Below are 21,136 nucleotides of genomic sequence, written 5' to 3'. Positions count from 1 at the left end.
TAGAAACTGAACTTTGCATGTCTTTGTTCATGAAAAATGTAAAATAAGACATGCATGCTAAACAAATGTGTATGCACATTTATTTGATAGAACACTTTTGAGAAATTTAATGAAATGCAAGAATTTATTTTGAAATTAAACTGCAACAAGATATAATAGTGAAGTAACAATTATCTCTTAAGAATAAGCTCACTGAACAGTTTTCAAAGATGATAATTCATTCACTTGAAGTTGTCTGAAAAGATACTGTATCAGGATAATACCACTGATGGAGGCTTAACCATGCTTTCAAAAAAACAGTTGTGTAAAGAAGTGTATAGTCACTCTCCCCTCATCTTTTCCATCTTCATATCATCTATAATAAAAGAAAAGACGTACATGCTGAACTACTGCAAGCACAATATTTGCAAGAGGAAAAAGCAACAACAGTTTGTGATACAACTTCTACTTAAAACTTAATATAGTCCCCTACCCCCCAGAAAAAAAGAGCTGGAAACAATTACCCATTGGCTCATACAACTGAGAAATAATAGCCTTTTCATATCTGTATATGGGTAGGTCTGGCTTCTGTTTATCTAAGTAAACACCACCTATATTGACATGCATATCACCCTGATGTGGATAACTGCTTCTTTCAAGAAACAGGAATTACTTACCTCTGAAGTAATATGAGTTTCCTTCAGATATAGATCCACAGGTATATACATGAATTATATTAATAATTATGCTTGCCTTAAAATATATAATGTATTACAATAAATCTGTATCACAGACTACAGTACCATAATGAGTGCAAAACCAAAATTCTGCTAAATCATTTTCACACACAATTTTGTCTGCTTACACAGCATTACACAGAGTTTAAACCACGTGTAGGAGGCCGGAAAATCAAACTATTTACAGATCATGCATACATGTTTAAATGCCCTTTAGAATTAAGGCCATAATAAAACTCAACTGTGTAAATGTCTCATAACAAAGCTCAACTATGTAAATGTCTCTTAAAAATTAAAATAAACCTTACACGTCTCACAACTTCATCTGCAGATATATTTGCCTTAAATGGGACTCCACTGGGACCTAACATAATTAGCACATCTAATCATGTCTGAACTAACCACCAGCTTACCTATAGAATATATTAGGCAGCTTTACAAATTTGATAAATTAATTCCATGGAAAGATGCTGGCCTTTCTGGTTTATGCTGTATACTTTGTTGCAAGCACTACATTGACAAAAATTGTAAGAATGGGCTGCTGTCTATTTAAATGCTAATTTTAAAATATGCTTTAGCATTAGAGCAATATTAATGGACTAAAATAAATCTGAATATAATTAATTTAAATTTAAACTTAAACTTAGCAATAACTTCAAAATATTTAGCAGCAATGTAAAAAACACAAGCCTCTGAAGCGGGTTTTATTTTGCACTTCTTTCTAAAGATTACCTGTTTATACCGTTTTTAAAAATCAGATACCGACACAAAGACTCAAAGACTGATGAGATGATGATATCTGAAATGATATACTTAGTTTTGGTTTTAGGTTTTTAGTAAAAATGAAGAGATTTAGAGACCTGAAAATTCAGAACACTTATGCCCTCATCCCTAAAAAAATAATTTTGGTAAGCAAAATAACCATAAACCTAAGATGCTTCTTAACACTACAGATTTGAGGTGTGTATGGTTGAACATTATTCAGCATCTACTGAAAATAGCTAATTGAAATACCCCATTGCATTGCTGTGACACAACACATGATTATGACTCAAAGATATTTAAATTATTACATGATTAACATTAATATATTCAGTTTAAAGACTTTTACCATGAGATGTTGTCATGGTTTCCCACATGGAAACTTAATAGCTGAAATCTCCTTTCTCTCTTTACAATAAAATTCCCCATAGCTATAAACAGTTACGTATTCCCTTCACTACATAGTGGCTACAGTGCATGGTGTTTTGCTTGATTTATCACATCCCATCTTAAAATTTATTAATAAACAGCAACAGCAGTTGCATCTGAGTCACACTTGACTCTGACTGTGACTTGACTACATCTGCTCAGACTAAAGAAGTGTCCTGGGTTCAGCAGTAGCAGTCATGTTTTTTTTTCTTTGTGGCAGCTGGTGCAGTGCTGTGTTTTGACTTCCAGCCTGAGAACAGTGTTGGTGAAGCCGATGTTTTCAGTTGTTGCTAAGTGATGTTTACTCTGACCAAGGACTTTGTGAGGCTCGTGCTCTGCCAGGGAGGAGGGGAAGCTGTGAGGAAGCAGAGACGGGGCGCCTGACCCGGGCTAGCCAGGGAGGTATTCCATACAAAAACTGTGCGGGGAAACCCCATTGGATTTTGAAATGAGAAGTCAAAACTGTTGGAGATAGTACGTGAGTTCAAGACAACAAATCGATTGCTGCTTACAGGAACTCCTTTACAGAATAACCTCCACGTATTTGCCCGATCTCGTCTGATCTCGGAAGCTAAGCAGGGTCAGGCTCGGTTAGTACTTGGATGGGCCTACGGCCACACCACCCTGAAAACGCCCGATCTCGTCTGATCATCGACACTTCGAATGCACTTGCGGCCCCGGGTTCCTCCTGGTGCTACGCCTGTCTGAGCGTCGCTTTCCCCCCCCCCCCCCCCGCCGGGTTCGCCCCTGCCCCGGTTCCTCCCCTCCCTCATTTAACTCATGTGAAGCCAGCAAGTTAAACTTGAGTTTTTCTTATTGTTGGTTGACAAAGAACACTAGCAATGTAGTATGCAGTCATGTTACTCCTGCAGGAGATCAGGTTGCCTCGGCAGAGGTGGTTCTCTGTGGTGTTCTCCATTACCACCACTGACACCCCACTCTGCCCTGGGGGCAGACTACTTCCCTCTTCTCTTGCTCTGCTCTTCTGACGCTTGCATTTACTTGAAGAGCAAAGCTAGCATGTGAAGGTAGCTGAAAACTAACCTATCAGAAAAAAGAAACCTGAGCAACCCCAACCTCTTCTACAGGAATTGTATTTCTATTTTACTTCCACTACAGCATTGGCCTAAATCTCATACTGGGCAAATACAGCAGGTGAGTCTGGATACCAAGTTTGTCTGGCAGTGTAAAACCAGCAATAAGCCTTCTTGCTTCCTAGTAAGTGGAATTGCTTTGAAAATATATTAACGCTCCCTTCACTGTAGAAAGGTTAAGTGCAAGCAAACAAAGAAACACTTGTGATCATAATCAAGAAATTATAATATAGTAAAGAGGTAGTAGAATGTTCTTCTAAATTACGGATGAATGTAAAAAAATGTTTCCCCAAATTCAGAATAGATTACCAGATAACAAAGCCCTATCTTGACAAACTGAACAAAATTAACTGATTTCTAGTACAATTAAACTATTGAACTTTAACAAAAAAAAAACAACTTCACACTGTCACAACTTTCCTGAGAGAAATGAAAGTTGTAGAGGCATGTGCCTAAAATCTGCTTATCTGAATGGTCTGGTTTCCAGAAAGAGAATTGGTCTTAGGCTAAAAATCTAAATGTAGATTTAGATTACACTATCACTATATAATCACATTAAGTAAAGGACATAAAAAATAGAGACATTTCCAAAATCTTTTTATAATACTAGAGTGATTTTTTTTTATTATTATTACCACCACCCCCCCCCACCCCCCCCACCCCCAGTTACAGCTGTTTATTTTACTGAACTAAAAGTAATTTATAGAAATTTTGCAGTATTTATTCATTTTGGTATCTTCTATGTGTAATTTTGAACTACTGAAAGCAATTTACTATTTTTAATGTAACTAGGTCATGTTTGTTTCTACACTACCGAGTTTACCTTATTAAAAACATTCGAGAAATACTTGGATTTATGTGTGAAATGTTATACCAACTGCTGGGAGAATATTTGCTTTCCACAGAACAGTGAACGTGACTATCTAGTATCAAAAAGATAATCCATATGTCTTGTCAACACTGTTTTCCAGTTGACAGAATTAATCAACATCAATGTTATATTTCATAAGAGTCCTAGTCCTATAGTCACTTATGTCAGGGCAAGAATTTTATTAAATATTCTGTTATTTCGTGTGTATTACTTTTGGCACAGCTTTATCTTTTATAAAAGTACGTCCTTGCCCCACCATAATAATCAGTGTGTATTGGTGCATACCTTTGGTGAGAACCTGCTTGGGTTTTTCCATCATAATCAAAAGCCTATTCTAAAGGGTCATTAAGAGTCTCACCTCCTTTGGTTTGCAGTGGTATGCAGAGAATGTCAGCCTCTGTGGATGGCTCATTGTTCGTGCTGATGCAGTATAATGGTTCATCCAAGAAAGAAGGTTTCTTCAACCTTTTTGTGTTGAATGCTCTTGACATAAAGTAACCTTTAGTAATGCTCTTATCTTCCATCTTCTGTAAACCTTCTAGGTCAGCAGGTTCCTCTGTTTGGGCCAGTGAATCCTTTGATAAGTGTCTATCAACCAGTGCTTTGCTGATATAGCTGCCAGGGATTTCACTCTCTGCATTAACACATAAGCTTTTGTCTTCCAGTCCAGTCTTTTCCTGAGCTGTTAACATCCCTACAATATGATCTTCAACTAACATTTTGGAAAGAGTAGATGTGGAGTGAAGAGTGGAGTTTTGAGTTGTGTAACAAGGGGGACTTAATCCAAAAGAAAGAGATTCCTGAGACTTTGGCATGGTAACGTTGCTTATTGTTCTCTGAGCCTGTATACATTCTTCCAGAAGGGTCTTAAGCTGCTCCTCAGAGAGGCCCATTTGTTCTTCAGTCTGAAAAAAAAAAAAAAAGAGGGTAAGAATTTCTTCTTTCAAAATATAATTAGTGAAAAGCAGTGCCATAAAACAGTTTGAAAGATACAAAAGCACTGGCAGACCTCTTAAACTGATATAATTTTTTTTTTATTTCAAACTGGATTTAAATATGTATTTATATAATTATATCATTTATGTAACAACTTCAGCAGGTTCTAGGTAGACTAGGTGCTGAAATTTAGGAAAGAAGTCTGATGCCCACAAGGCACTGAGAAGGCCTTTGATTTTGCTTAGTCTTCCACTAGATATCACTAGTTTTAATTACCAAACGACGTACTTTTTCATATAACTTGGTTTCTAATGTATACAGACACGCACACGCTTTAAGATTTTGGGTACTGAAAGCAAACCAGCACATAGCTAAAAGACTTTCAGCTGTTTGGGCAATATAGCTGGGGTCAAAAAACCAGACCACAGGATTGTTACATAGTGACTGAAGTATTCCCTGCCGCCCACTGTAAAAATGCAACAAACCGTTGAGCCTTGCTCAACCGTTGACAGAAAGCCCATCAGTTGCTCAGGACGTACCATGTCATGTATGTCCCAAGGCATGTGGCAGAAGAAAGCCCCATCTTCTGTACACCAGTTTTACTGCTTTCAAGAAGTTGTCACTGTTTGGATAGCTCACAGATGTATCCCTTCCAGTCAATTTCTCATTCAGACAGTGGCACACTCCCATCATTTTTATCATGCAGGTTTCCTTTACTGGACATTTTTTTAAATTTGATATTAAAGATAATTACTAATATTAGCTGATAGTGGTGAAGAACAGCAAAGATTGCCTTGCCTGGAGAGGTTTGCAATGGGCATTACTTCTAGCCTGTACAGTCCTTAATGCTCCCTGGTAATAGAGAAGCACAACACTCCCTGACAATTTAGAGACTGCAATGAAAAGTACAAGACATATTTTAGATATTCATAATACATTTGCCTATGAAATATGAGATAAAATATAATTATGTGTATTACAAATGTTACAGACATATTAAATGGGAAAAGATGCTTTCTACAATCAAAACCTCAGTTTTACCAAACATCCAAGAGACAAAAGGTCAGCTGACAAGATGATGAACTCTAAGGCTACAGTGATTTATGTCAAACAATGATTTATTCACGGTGTAATGACTGTTACACAGACGTGATTTTACATTGTGCTAGAGCATGGAGCTACTACCATCTCAGAAAAAAGATCAATATCAGATCCAGCTAATTTTTTTACCCCTGATCCAACTACATGAGTGATATGAAACTGTTTCATGTATATGACATGATGAGATGGCAGCCAACGTAGCAGAGTGTGTATGATTTATGCCTACAAACTGATTATTCATGTTCATGAATACGAGAGCACTCAGTGAGGGAAAAAAATAGTATTTCTTTGTAGACTTGCTGTGGCTATTAAAAATTACAAGGTGACACTATAAAGTGAACAAGAAAGACATTTTAGGTTACTTTCAGCCACTATTCTGTACTTACATGGTCAAACATTAAGAATAGCTAATAATTGTTACTATAGTCTGATTACAGTTCAGGCACTAGCTGATGTTCTTAAACTCCATTTTATAGATTTATTGAACCCACAAGTCTTTTTGTGCACACACTTTTCCTTCCCAAAGACACTCTGAATTCACTTCCTACACATATAAAAGAAGACAACTGCATTAAAGAAAATGAGATGTTAAGGCTTTTAAACAAACAAACCAAAACAAATCAAAACTATCATCAACAGACTATCGTTATATGTAGAGAGCTGTATTTAGATGAAAATTAAATGAGGTAATTATATTGAGATTCAGCTAATATTGGTATCAATCAATGTAGTTTTGATAATATAACTGAAATCAAATCACAGCCTTAAGCACCTATTTAAATAACAAAGAAAACAAGATGATCTATTCTAATTTTTCTTTTGCTTTTAAATGTCAATCCTAGTGCAGAAAATACAGATCAAAAATAAGTCAGAGAGGGAAAAACAATTAGTAGCAAAACACCCGACAAAGCAAAAATGAAACAAGGAATTTTTCAAATTTTCAATCTCAATCTAATTTACAAGACCCTGCTGAATTTCTTACATTTCTTGAAGAAGTATTTTAACTTGCGGGACAATGTCTGTCTATAGTCATTCATAGAATGAACTAACTATAAGAAACAAGATGCATTTGCTCAGGCAGAGCACCACAGTAACATAGGTTAGACAACTACTGAAAGCACAGCTTCATCTAGAGTATATCCACAGAGCAGAATATCATGCTACATAAACATAACTAAATTTGTATCACAAAAGATTTTCACATCTGGAAACCCACATGGATTCACACATGGTTTTGAGTGTGTGGTTGTATAATGACATATTTCAAAGCTCTTGGCCAAGATCAGTTAGAGCTAAGTTTATGTTAATGACAGGGCAATTCACTCACAGCAGAAAATAATTCTGCATCTGGAGTAAATGAATGAGTACAAAATGAAAACAGTGAGAAGATCATCTTTGTCCTGCCTTTCTTTTGTCATTCTATTTTCCCCATCCCCATTTATCTGCAGTCTACATTTTCTTGTCCAAATTTAATTTTTAATTTTTTTCCTGTCAGGAAAATCACATGGCTCGTATTGACAATTAGTCCATATATTACTTTGATTACTACCAGGGAGCTAAGTAGGGAGATTTAGAGCCTAAGGCATATGGAGAGGGAAATGAGTATAACATCTATAGAGTGAAAAGTTTTGCTAACTTGTGGGCTTGTTTTCTTTCAGACTGGCAGGCCTGCAGGCAAAGCAGGCAGTGTAAAACATTACTTACTTTTCTTCTTTCTTTATCTCTTCCTCCCTTCGGTTTGTTTTGTAAGACAGGATTGCAAGGATGCAAAGATATGGAAATAGAAATTATTTAACATAGCTCTCAAAAATTACATTTTAAAATACTAAATGCTCACTGTTCACAATTTTTTTGTGCCACAGTCATTTTAGGGTTAAGGAAAAATATACAGTAGAGAAGATGATTGCTCTTAAGTAGCGATCAGTCATCCACTCAGCAGCGAGAAATCTACATTGAAATGAAAGAAGACTGCTGTTGAAAACAGAATACTGAATTTAGGGAAACAGATAATACCCTAAGGAGAGACACCTCGCACCTAAATGAGCATTTGAACTCATGGGATTGCATAATACCGCAACTGTATGAGGAGTTTGCAAAGTACACTTTTGCACACACCAAAATAAATCCTTTCACAGCTAACTGTACTAGTTTAGAGTCACAAGACTTGGAATCAGTAACACAGTCTTAGGGAAACACCAGATTCTACCTCTCCCAAGCTATCACTGCCCTTACTGTAAATAATTTACAACTCCTATACAGAAAAAAAAAAAATCTTCAAGATTGTTCTTTAAAAATACAAGGACACAAAATTAATGTAAATCAAAATGAAAAAACAGCCCACTAGACAAGGGAAAATGAGCTATCAGGTCTGGTTCCCATTAGAAATTGGAACACCTTTTAATTGTTCTGTCTAATTTTTAATAGGACACTGAGTCCTATTCATTTTCTAGGCTTTTTACTGTTAATGATCCAAAAAACTAATTCCTAGCCAGGAGTTTAGGAGCCTGCTAATGACCTTTACTGCTTATGTGTAGCTAGTTTTCCACATACTTGTGGCCCTTCTCTGACTAAAGATTTCTTGTTCCTTGCTGAATTCCTCAGTGACATGGGTCTATAGAGAAAACCTTACTGCATGCGGTAGGAATGCAAACTTGTAGTACACTGCAGGCAGACCTGCTGTGACTACAGGCTTGGAAGTTCAAAGCGTTAGTCTTGTTTTCCACATCTACACAGAAATTGACTTAACACTGAAAGGCCTTATCAGATTTTAGCATGGGGAGAAAGCTAATATGTCAGGATTATTTCTAATTATAGTAAATAATCATAAAATGACACACAGAAAATGAATAAGCACTAGAAAGCCAAAACTATTTAAGGACTCATGTAGCTGGCATGTCTATAAATGCCTAGATTTTGTTGCTTAATCTGAAAGTATTACAATCAACACTTCTCAAGATGCTTTATTTGCTTGAAACAATTTACTTTGATACTCAAATTTACTTAGATTTTTGCTGATGTGTAGGACTACAACAGTCAATTCTAAAGTAACTGATCTCTTCCTGATTAAAAGACTCTATTTTTGTATACTAATTTATTGAGACAACATGAGATTTTTTACATATCAGTACAGGGAGATTTCATAAGTTTTATTTTTTTCATGACTTATTAATAGTTTCTCAAACAGCTCTATTCTACTTTGAAAAGGCCTTGTATTTCCATACTACTCAACTCAACATGCACTATTAGTTCCAAGGTCTCACCTTTATGCATCACACCAAAGCAACATGAACTTCTCTATGAGCAGTACTGATCAGTGCTATTATGGAATACTATTAATACGCTGCATACAAAAACAGTCACATCATGTTGTTGTGGAAGAGCTTTTTACAATTTCCGTAAGTGCTAGCAGCCCAAAGCTCTTTTGTACCACAGATGTCAGGACTGGTGTCCATAACATCTAAATTGTGGTAATATGTCCTTAGGATACTGTTGTGATACAGTAGACAGCTAAGCACCATACAGTTGCTTGCTCACTGCCCACCCCCCCTGCCCCAGTGGGACAGGGGAAGTGAAAAGGAAGCCTAAAAGCATTAAAACTTGTGTAGCTAGAACAAAATTGTTTAATAAGCAAAGGAGAAGGGAAAGTTATGCAAAGGCAACCACTCAGCATCTCCTGTATGTAGACCAATGCCCAGCCAGTTCCTCAGCAAAAGATGGGAACTTTATAGAACCCCTTCTTTTCCCTTTTTATTGCTGTACATAGTGTTATATGGCATGGAATATCTCTTTGGTTAGTTTGGATCACCTGCCTCATTGTGCCTCCTCCCAGCCTATTCCTCACACCTGATCTATTCACTGGGAGGGCAGAGCAAGAAACAGAGAATGCCGTGACACTGCAAACGCTGTTTAGCAACAGCTAAAACATGGGTGTGTTATCAGTGCTGCTCTGGTCACAAATATAAAACCATATCAGCTGCTAGGAAGAAAATTAATTCCATCCCAGCCAGACCCAGTACAGAGAACCACACATCCACTTTTACAAGGAAATTCTTTTGTGTCCAGCACATCATGTTATGGCTTTCAGTGCTTGCTGGTTTGTTTTAAAAACACTATCTTATGAGAAAGGGCTTAACAAATCTAGAAGAAAAAAGTTAATCTTTCCTGTGTAAGGCTATTTCAGAATGTAATGAGAGAAAATGTAATTAGAGTAAATTAAAAACATGCTTACCACTCAGAGAGCATGTTTCTGGATAGGGCAATAACATGTATCAATCTGATGGTGTTAAAAATTTAGACTGGAAGCTGAATAATGGATTCCAAAATTAAGAGCTCCTTGTGCTATAATCAAGATTCACCATCTGATGGTCCTGTGCTTATACATAGCTTGGGTATGTTGGGGACTTTAGTACTATTTCAGGAAAGACTTAGATCTTTAACAAGAATGGGATTCCTGAACGGTAGGAGAAAATCTCCTGCCATTGCTCTTTTCTGCCTTCTATTCTTCTCTTCTATTTCTTTTCTTCTGTTGGTGACATTTTCCCTTTTCTCATTTGTTTCCACTGTTTCTGCTTCTGTTAGGGCAGAATAAAAAGGTCTGGTAGGCAGTTTTCTGTAGCTGCTGCTGCTGCTAAAAGCCAGAAAGCAGAAATGACAGAAAAAAAAGAGGAGATTTGTGGGTGTCTGGTAACATCACTGTCTGAAAAGAAAATTTAGCTTGTAACATCATGAGACACCAGAATCACAACATCAAAGCCATCATCAGCCTCATGGAATCATAAAAACTCCATTTAAAAAAATAAATAAATGAACTTCATTAATAAATTGGAAATAAAAACCCTAAAGTTTTTTTTCCCCTTTCTCTGAGAAAGAGAAATTTTAGACAGAAATCAAAAGGGGACATGAGTTTATAAAATTTTGCTGTTATTTAGAGCTGCAAAGTAGGTGAAAACTGTGAAGAAGAGACATGGTAATTGCAGTCACACATTTCTTTTTTAAGATCGCCTAAAGGTTATACCAAAAAAAAAATAAAAATGACAAGTTCTTGTAGGCAAAACTAATTCAAACACACATATTTTAGTCATTGCAAACAAGCGTAATACTTGTTTTTATTTTATCTTTCTCAAAAATATCCACTTAATTGCATGTGGTTTGAATGTGCAAATAATGAAAATCTGCTTCGTCAGATATGTCACACTGAAGACTTCAGAAACAGAAAGCAACTACTTGCCAGAGGAGACAGAAGTAGGGGAAAAAGAGAAAAAAAAACAGCAACAAAAAAAGGAGGAAGCTAAAATATCTTTTGCAATCATTTTCTTTTCATTTGATACCATAGACACCAAGACACTAAGCTGCATTACTCTCAGTTGCAAAGTTTGCATGGCACTACAGTAGGATATAATGAAGCAATTCAGTGACTGTAAGTGTGAATTTTTTCTTGGAAGCATATTGAAATAATTTAATACATTTTAAAGATCCAAGCCCCTTTATTTCTGAATTGTTACAAGTCATACTTTTTACCCTTCTTCTCTGAAGCTAACTTCAATTCTAGCTTCATTTCATGGTAGCAGCAGGGCACAAATTTCTAATCAGCAGGAATCAACAAAGAAAGACATTTTATTCAGTATCTTTCATAAAACAAAAGGTAAGAACTACAATTCTGAGTAAAAATACATTAAACTGTGTAATTAAATGTGCATAGAGTATATTTTCCTGGGTAAGGCAAAGAGGTACTGACTTGATATACTGGGCATATTTAAGTGAAAATAATCATATCCTAGTAGTCACTAAACAACAAGTCAACCGTTCTTTAGAAAAATAATTAACAAGAATTTTAAAAGCTGCATAAATCATGTAACCCCCTCTTTATTTGAATACTGAACTGTGATAAAAATCTCTGATTTAAATAACTTTGAATTTAAAAATCCATCTACCCCAAGGTTGTCAACAGATGTTTTGCAAGAATTCAGCTCTCCTGACTCCAGATTAGTTCAATGTTTAGCTCATCTATTGCATTTGTAGCAAGGAAAAAAAAAGGCATTTTTCTATATATGAGTCACTAAAATTTTTTCTGTCATTTCTAGATTTTTTCTCAACAAACAGATAGCTCCTTAGCTTTACAGAACTTGATTTCATACACTTTCAAGTATTCTGAGGTTAGAAAGCAAGCTGTTTTTAATTGAACACACTGAATGTGTGAGAAAACATAAGACACAAATTCCTGAGCTGGTATTTATAATCCATCATTCGGAATAAGATTTTCATTTTCTAGCCTCTCCTGAAGAAGCAGAACTTCTGCAATCTAGGCTATTTAGCATTCAGAAACATTTTCCTAAACATCCCTTTTTGTGTTTTTAACTGTTTGATATCAAGCACTTAACAGATTTAATTCCGTAGGAATCTCTTCCTTGAATATTATTAAGTTGTGGCTTTAATTTTCAGCAAAGCCAGTAGAGTAGACAAAAATGCCTTGATGTGGTTGCAGCTGTTTTCTGTTACAAAACCCCACTTATTTTTTTTTTTCTGTCACATTGGTTTCTATTTTTCCAAGAAATAGATACAGTGTACCATAAGGGTACACTAAGGGTACATAAGTATCTTCTCATAGCAATTTTAAAACTCTAAGTATCTTGAGATTTTAAGAATACTTGCAGGTCTATAATCCATTCAGGGAACAGAAAACATAAATAGCAATAAAAGTAATGGCATAGAGATTTGTTTCTTCATAACGTAAGAAACTTCAAGTGCTAAAACACCAATAAAACTGACAAAATGCCTCCACCAAATAAGAAAGAAAACAGACAAGCTGCAGACACATGATCTACATGACCTATGTAGTTTAGTCTCACTGAAATCAAGGACTGGCCCAAGGAGCAGTAAGACACAAAGACTCAAAAGCGACTATGAATGGAGGCTTAAAAAAGGAACAAAATAATAGTTTTAGGAATACTAGGAGTTTAGACCATATTTCTGATATTTTTAGGGATATCTTTTAAAGTGATTCTTTTTGATTGGCCCTGTGCATCAATAGCAACTGGCAGCCCTGATACTGACTTCTATATACCGTATATATACACATATGGTAAAACTGACCTGTGATAAGTATTTTGGAAACAGAAATATTCTCTCCCAATAGCAGAAGTATGATATGAAAGAAGTCCTGCTATATGTAGAATAACAAAATGCAGAAACCCACAGTGTTCTCTAGTGCAGTAACACAGGTAGTGTAAAATCTCAATTATCCAAGGAAAAAAGCACAGAGTTTCTTTTAGAAATGCGGTTTTCTCACAGAGTTTTTGACTCTGCGTCAAATAAAGATTATAGTATTCCTTCTTCATTTCACATTCATGACACCTAAATGAAGAGCCTCAGCCAAATGCTAATAATGCTGACTAGTTCACAAGGTCCTCACACATAGCAAAGACACCAGCACCTCAGACTGTAATTCAACCCAGCTAATATCTAAACACAGAAAATTTAGAATTTTGCTTATAAATTACTCTTTTTAAAACTGAAGCCTTTGTGACAATACAATTTGCATTCTAAGCAAAAACGATAAATAGGAAGAAGTAGAGATCAACAATACAACAGAAATTTGGTAAATCACACAGGATTAGAAAAAGGTGTATGACACTATTTTTCAGAAACCTGTTTCCAAGAAATATGTCGAAGTACAGAATTGTAAAGACACCTAGTTTCAAATAACAAACGTATCGCACTGGCTTAGCTTTCTCTGTCTTGTTACTGTAAGTTTATCCCACAAACTCAATAAAAGAGCATGTACAATATTGCCCTGTATTGGCAAATGCAGGCACTCAAAACCCATGACATCTCTCCAAAAATATGTGGTCTAGTAGATCCAAAACTGTAATTTTTTTCTTGTTTTGATCTTTCAATTGTTACAGTTTTAAATAAAGGCTTGGGTTTGTCTCCTTAATAGGAGCAAAGATTCTAGTGGAATTGTGGCACTAAAAAAATCTAGAGCTTTAACAGTACCAAAATTTACATAACTTACAGGAAAAAGAGACATTGGCAATAATTTTAATTATGTGAATTGCAAATAAGGAGTCCTACCTCACAATGGCAGGACTAGTAAGTCTCTTGAAGGAAAAAATCAAGTTCCCATTTACTGCTTATGAAATGTTTCTGACCCTTTTGATTCATGTAATGAATAATTACACTTAACTAAGGAACATCCCATCTAAAATCTATGAAATTGTCATTGCCTTTTAAGAGAAACATTACCATACATGAGCATAGATAAATGCTTAAGGGTAGGGATAATTTTGCCACATCTCTGTCTCTGCTAATGAGAAGTCAGAGAGAGAACTGATACAGAATTTTATTTTGTTTTTGAGTTTGGTGGGCTTGTTGCCACAGGGCAAGTGCAAAGTTTTCATAGGGAACATCAAGTTGCAGCTGTGCTTGTCAATGTGGCATCTTTTTATGGAGTGCTAAAAAACATTTTTAAAATAGAGAATAATTTTTTCTTTTCTAAAGAATGGAAGGGTATTTTTAAATCAAATACCTGCCTATGGCTCTTCTATTTCCATTCAAAAGGAAAACCCAACAGCCTTTAGGAAAAACGTGATGAACAATATGCTTCAAAGAAAACATTTTATTTAGAGTTTCAAGCCTGCCTGCACCCGTTCTTGATTGGGGGTGGTGGTGGGTTGGGGGACATGGGTCCTTTCAGTAAGTACAAGAACAAGATTTAAAACCTTGAAACATTGAAATCTACATTATCATAAAGTTTAAATTTACCACATAACAATAAAAAAACCCTAAGACTGAGATAAAACAAGTGCTAACCTATTTTACTTGATGTTTGACAGTGTTGGAGGTTTTTTTAAATAGAAATGCACAATAATTTTTTTTTTTTCCTCTAACTACAAAGATCCCTTCAGAAAGTCTAACTGTTAAAGTAAACCTTAGTTTTGATCACTTATTAAAACCCGTATGGCTTTTCCTCAGGCTTGTTTTACACATAGAGTAAATATGAACAGTATCAATGACCATATTCCTGCTGGCATGGTAATATTTTTATACTATTATAAAAAAAAAATAAAAATCCATGTATTTTATGTCCTTGGAAAACTAGAAACAGCATAAATATTGTAAGACCAGGTAGGAAAGCCAACCTCCTTTTTTTTTTCTTTCCTGGCGTGATGAGGAAAACCCTCACAGTTACTTTCTGCCACTAAGTTTATAATAGTTCTTAGCTCTCTAGGCCTTAGAAATGAAAATCCCTTTTAGCATCTTGTGTTGTTCTTTTTTTTGGTCACAGATTCTCATGTCCCAGAACAAAATAATCTCAAAAAGAATGTGTTCTAATTGTTGCAGTTCCTTACTGTTATTATCCTGGTTCATGTGCTCAGAAACACAAGTATCTGTGGCATACAGATAAAAAGTGAGAAAACTTTTACTCACTTTACAAAGACAGTAGGTTGATTTGACTATGAAAGCTACAAGCCTATAGGTACATAACACAGTGTTGCAGTACATAGGCTTCCTTCCCTCCCACTTACTCATTTCCTGGTAAACCCATGCCTGGTAAATAAGAGATGGCTACATGTTTGTAACTAGAAGCAAAGATGGTTTTCAACAGGGCACACAGCCACACTGGGTAAGCTCCTGTACTTACTCCTCATGACCAAAGAGAATGCCACAAGTCACGTGACACATATGCGCAAACCAGGTAGCCCAAATAGCCCAAATACTAAGCATAAGCATACCAGCTTTCCAGCACCAGGGACAAAAAAGAATTATGCTCATGTAGAAATCTACAGGCTTTATAGTAAAGACTCAAAATTTTAAATAATTATGCCTTGACGATATCAGAGTATTTCAGTGCTTAAATTTTTCACCTGTTTTCTGCAGAAGATGCTCAAATATAAAATGTATTTTGGAATAATGGCTGTGTAAACACCAATTATAAGAAATTTTGATTTTAGGGAAATTAATACAATTCTAGAAACAATGAACAAATTACCAGAATGTAAAAGGTACAGTTGCATGTACCTCACAGAAAACTTCATGTTTCACAATTTGAAACGTATCATTGCTACAGGAATAGCCAAAGTATATTCTTAAATAAAGTTTGGGACAATCACATTTATACTCAGTGATGTAGATCACTGCACAAAAAATGAAAAAGTCTAATTTCTTCCTAGTAAAAGACATGAAAGTACCAAAAGACTAATTTTTTTCAAAAGAAAGTTATGTGAATTTATCATGCATTTTGAGTACAGGTGACTACCAGAGCTGGAGTCTGTGTTTTGCCAAGAAAGTCAAAGTTCACATGTCACTCATAAGATCTGAAAGATTAATTTACTAAAAGTCTGTGTGATCACATTTCAAGGTCAATAGCTTAAACACAAAGCACTATGCACCCCAGTTGCTTAGAACTTTGTCTACTGCACATTGGAATGTTTTTTGCTCGGTTGGGTTGGTATAATAAAAAGCACCCAAAGTTCGCAGCTGTGTTTCTGATGAATTAATGATGACATTGTTGGTTTTAGAAGACACTAAACTCCTCTCAGTTATGTGGAATCACAGCTACTGAATCAGTAGGCAATGACACAGTCAAGTGTTTTGTGTGTTTCTTCCAGGCAGTTAGCAGAAAGCTGCTTATTCATTAGACTAATTCAGATAGAGGTTCCTGTTGAAATACATTGAGAAAAGATCACATTTTTTGAAACGAAAAGTAGAAGCTATGGGGGGGGATGATAAATGTTTGAAAGTCATACATTCTTTAACCAAGCACATTCACTGCTTAGGTTAACATGCTCTCGCATTAAGCTTATTACTATTTCAAACTTTTACGGGAGTTTGAGGATAGATTGGCAAATTACTCAAATTACTTAAATGTAAAGAGGATCTGATGTAACACAGTTCATTAAACTAAGACAAGTATAAAAGATGTTCATAGAAAGATATACACCCCTGAAAACAACATTTAGCAGCAGTTTCTAGCATTACTGTACTGAATAAGATGCAGTAAGAGCATACTAGAAGAGATGGAAGTTTTAAGTATCTGACTTTTTTTAATGCTAATGACAATAATAAAAACATACATAAATATCTAACCTGTTGTTGTTAGAGACAAAAATCTATATAAATACCAAGAATGGATACAGCTGTAACCTGGAAAGATGATGCTATGTAGTAGTTTAGCCTCTGCATTGTGATTACATGTGTGTTTTCCAGCCTGGCTGGCACAATTTGAGAGCTATATCTAACTGCTAAAATTAAGTAGTTTTAATTAAGATGCACCATGGTTCTGAGCCACAAGATGATATTTAATCCTATTCAGAGACATCAGAAATCCATTCCTTCTGAAATTTTAAGACTGAACTGTGGATCCCTCTGGTCTGCCTGGTAGGAGAGACAAGCAACTTGTCTTATGGAATCTGTTCATACATGCATCCCCTTAGAGTACTAAGCTCCAGGAATTATTTTAATGCATCTGATGCAGTCCATGTTTTACTTTATGCATTACTGGAACTGTATTCCTTATATGGGTCATTCGTTTGTAATTTTATGTGAGACAGTTTAATATTGGCTAGTGGGAACAATGGGTTTTAAGTCCCCATATTAAAAAGTCAAGAGAGAATAACAAGGGGAAGGATATGACACAGCTATTTTTGTGTTTTATCCTCAAGTCACTCTTGTGAAAGGGGATTAAGGCACTTCAGGCTCTCTATTCAGAGCTGGATGTGCTAAGCACTAGGTCATAACATCTTGCACCTTTTCAGACATGGTCTCTTTGGCTTGGCTTTCCTCACAGAGTAGAGCCCCATTTCAATGACAGCCACAAATAGTACTGCACTGAATCTATTCTACAGGTTATTGAGGATATATGGTTTTCTTTTAGATGATAACAGATGTAGTTTGAAACAGCAGGCTTACAAAGAACTAAATTTAGTTCTACTATTGCTAGACAAATGTTTGAACCATCAGCTATAGGGATTAATTAGAAGAGCTTCTCCTTGTTTGAAACAAAGATGTTTTAAATGTGCACAGCTTTACAAAGTTCCTCTAGGTTTTAGATCTTAAGAAGACAAAGGCACCTGACTAGACCCCACGCAAAATACCTAAGCTCCAGAAAGGGTAGGAGCCCAGACACGTTTGGGTTTTTGTTTGTTTTGGTTTTTTTCCACTTATAAATTAGCCTTAGGCTGTTCACAACTCAGTAAACTGGCTGCTCCGAATATTATTCTAAACCCACATAATCCTCACCCTGAACTGCATAGAAAGCCCAGGAATTAACACACATTCACTCCATACATCTTTAACTGACTTGCCCAAGGTGGGAGGGCAAAGAGTTGGCTGAGCCACTGTACCCACCTTTCTCTCCTGATGTTCTTAGGACCTACTTGGTAGAAATTCACATCTCGTTTAAAAAACAAACAAACAAAAAGACTCATTAATACAAAGGAAACAGTGATTTAAGTCTCCCTTGCACACTTGATTTATATCTAGATTTATATCTTGATTTATGTGGAGCGGGATGAGGGTCTGCAAGTATGTATGCATCTACCCACCACACACCTTAATGAATTAATTTAATCGTTTACTGGCTACAGAAATAGCAAGATGGGCACAGGAAGAGGCTGCAAATGAAAACAATAAATAAGAATAAAGTATTAAGAATAAGTTAGTAAGTGAAATGGATGCATATAATGCAAATTCCTATTCTGCAGTGTTAGGTATTCAATTGTATAATTAAAAAAAACTCACAGAATTTGACTGTAGGACTTGCAGAGAAAATCTGGATCACTGTATCTCCCAAAACCACAAAACAGACCCATATGTTCATAAAATAAACCATATGAAAAAGAGAAAAATCCACCTTTTTTAAAACATGCAGGAATAACAGCAAGACAAAGAATTCTGGTAAGTTCTATAATGAGGAGCTTCAGATTTCTTTTTTCATGACATGGGAAAAAAGTTCATGCTGAAAACTTTAAAAGGTTAATCTGGGAGAAAAAAAAAAAAAGGAAAAATCAAGAAAGGAGTGGTAGATATTTGTTAATACAAGAAATATAATGAGATAAGAAATAAAAGGACAGATTCACTTTTCCAAATGAAGCCTCTCTACTTCCCATGAGCAGTACATGGTTGAGAGTTGTATCAGGAGGGAATCTTCTGGCTTTTGGACAGCCCCAAGGGCCAAGTACTGCCTATGCAAAAAGAGGGACACTGTAACAAAGAGGGGAGAGGAAGTCTTGCCCTACTCCAAGCATTTACATCTACAGTATAAACCCATGCCTGTCTGAACTTAGAGCACTGCCTGAAAGGTGTCAACAGATCTTGTGACAAGAACAGTTTGAGAGTCAGAGAACTAATGAACCACCTTATTCAATCTCTTCTCCTAACACAAAAGTGAAGCTGATCCTAAATTTAAAAAACATCTGTGCATATACTGAAGTGGCTGCAAATTAAACATGAGGCATTTAACCTGCTAAATTTCAATTGCTACTAAAAGTTCTATATACAGTTTTTATCATGTATGCAATAATGACCAAAGATACTGTATGCATAAAACGGTAAATTGTTTACCATCCAATTTCTATTCCTGCCTTTTCTGTTTAGCCATTTATTGTACTTCAGGTTATTTATCTGAAAAAAAAAGTAATTTAAGTGACAATTTAAAAAATTTGTCCTAAATTATGTCATTATTATGTCCTTAAAATGTTCCTATGAAAAAAGTGACAAAATTGTTCAACAAGCTTGACTGAAGAGATTTGAGTATTCTTTCTTGCCATCACATAACATGGACAAGCTACGCAAAATTACACATGCCCAGAATACGAATTCAGACCTAGAAATCACTTCACAAAATGTTATGTTTTTATGCATACAAGTGATTACAAAATTGAGATTACAGAAAAAAAATTAGTTTGACAAAAGTAAGCACAAAAGTCAAACAATTAAGAGAAAACTTCATTCTGTATGTCTTCTGAATACAGAAATTAGAATCAGTGGGACACCACAAGTGATTAAATTTTACATTATTTGAACATTGAAGCAAATATTTTATTGAAAGCCATATAATGTTAAGATTAGTAAAAAATAACAGAAAGAGGAAAACATACTGATGAACAACAGCTAAAAATAAGAGGTCACATACATCATAAAAATGAAAGAACGTTTAATTCAACTTCCTTAATTATTACTGCTTTCATAAAATATTTCATATAATTTAGGACCATATATCTATACTATTATTTTATCTTCACTTATATCACACACAGAAAAATAACATAAGTGAATGGACTACAGCCTATTCACCAGCACATTCTAAACTCTGCATGCATTGACACAGACTGTAATCACGTCTGATTTGTTAGTGCAGTTCAGTGAATCCTTTATTGCTATTTAATCCTGACTGCTATATATCCTACGATTGCCAACTATCTACATAGCCCCTACTGCATGAATGTCTGATACCATAAAAATACAGGACTGTAATGAAAATTACAACATTACTAAACACACTAAAACCATTCCTCAAGATGAGTGTCAAAGGTAGCTTTCCGAATGTAATTAGCTTGCATATTTCACAGTACTATCTGAAAAGAAAATTACATTTTGAACATATGAACAATTAATGTGATAGAATATCATTAGATATAACTACCAAGACATAACTGTAGAAACAAGATATGAAGGATGCTGTTCATATGCATAGTAATCAAAAGCCTCATATTCATGCTTTTAAAATATTTATTCCCTTTTAATAAACATTAATACTGGGCTTTTCTGTTTTTATTCAGCATGAAAAAGCCAAACAATATATTATGCCAAATAAAATAATTCAAAAGTATAAAAAACAGAGAAATACAGAAGTCATTTGTTTCGAACAAGCTAATTTAAGTAGGTATCAAATATTTAGTCAGATTTCTTCAATGATATGAACACATTTTAACAGATGTATTACAGAATCACAGAATTTTATCATAGTCGAGGTTGGAAAGGAGCTCTGGAGATTGCTTAGTCCAAACAGCCTTCTCAAAGCAGAGTCAGCTAGAGTAGGTTGCTCATGGCTGTGTCCAGACAGGTTCTGACTCTTTGAGGATGGAGACTCCACAGCCTCTTGGCAACCTGTTCCAGTGTTCAATCACTTCTTAGAGTGACCCAGGCACAGCTACAGGTTGGGCAGAAAAGAGATTCAGAGCAGCCCTGTGGAGAAGGACTTGGGGGTGTTGGTTGATGAGAAAATGAAC

General features: G+C 35.5%; 1 protein-coding gene across 1 annotated transcript in view; it reads right to left on the bottom strand.

The window, feature by feature from the left end:
• Nucleotides 1-63: 63 nt before the first annotated feature.
• The window catches only part of FSIP1 (fibrous sheath interacting protein 1), an 80,618-nt gene continuing 59,545 nt past the window's right edge, over nucleotides 64-21,136 (bottom strand). The window contains exons 11-12 of the mRNA XM_057420021.1: nucleotides 4,231-4,777; nucleotides 64-355 (exon numbers count right to left, since the gene is read on the bottom strand). Coding sequence (XP_057276004.1) covers nucleotides 321-355; nucleotides 4,231-4,777 — 582 coding nt within the window. The 3' untranslated portion in view covers nucleotides 64-320. The remainder of the gene's footprint in view (nucleotides 356-4,230; nucleotides 4,778-21,136) is intronic.

Source organism: Pezoporus wallicus, unplaced genomic scaffold (genome assembly GCF_028554395.1).
Source record: "Pezoporus wallicus isolate ANWC-B61680 ecotype Strahan unplaced genomic scaffold, APGP_CSIRO_Pwel_v1 contig_5418, whole genome shotgun sequence".
Lineage (NCBI taxonomy): Eukaryota > Metazoa > Chordata > Aves > Psittaciformes > Psittacidae > Pezoporus > Pezoporus wallicus.
This window is presented reverse-complemented; position numbering and strand designations above follow the sequence as displayed.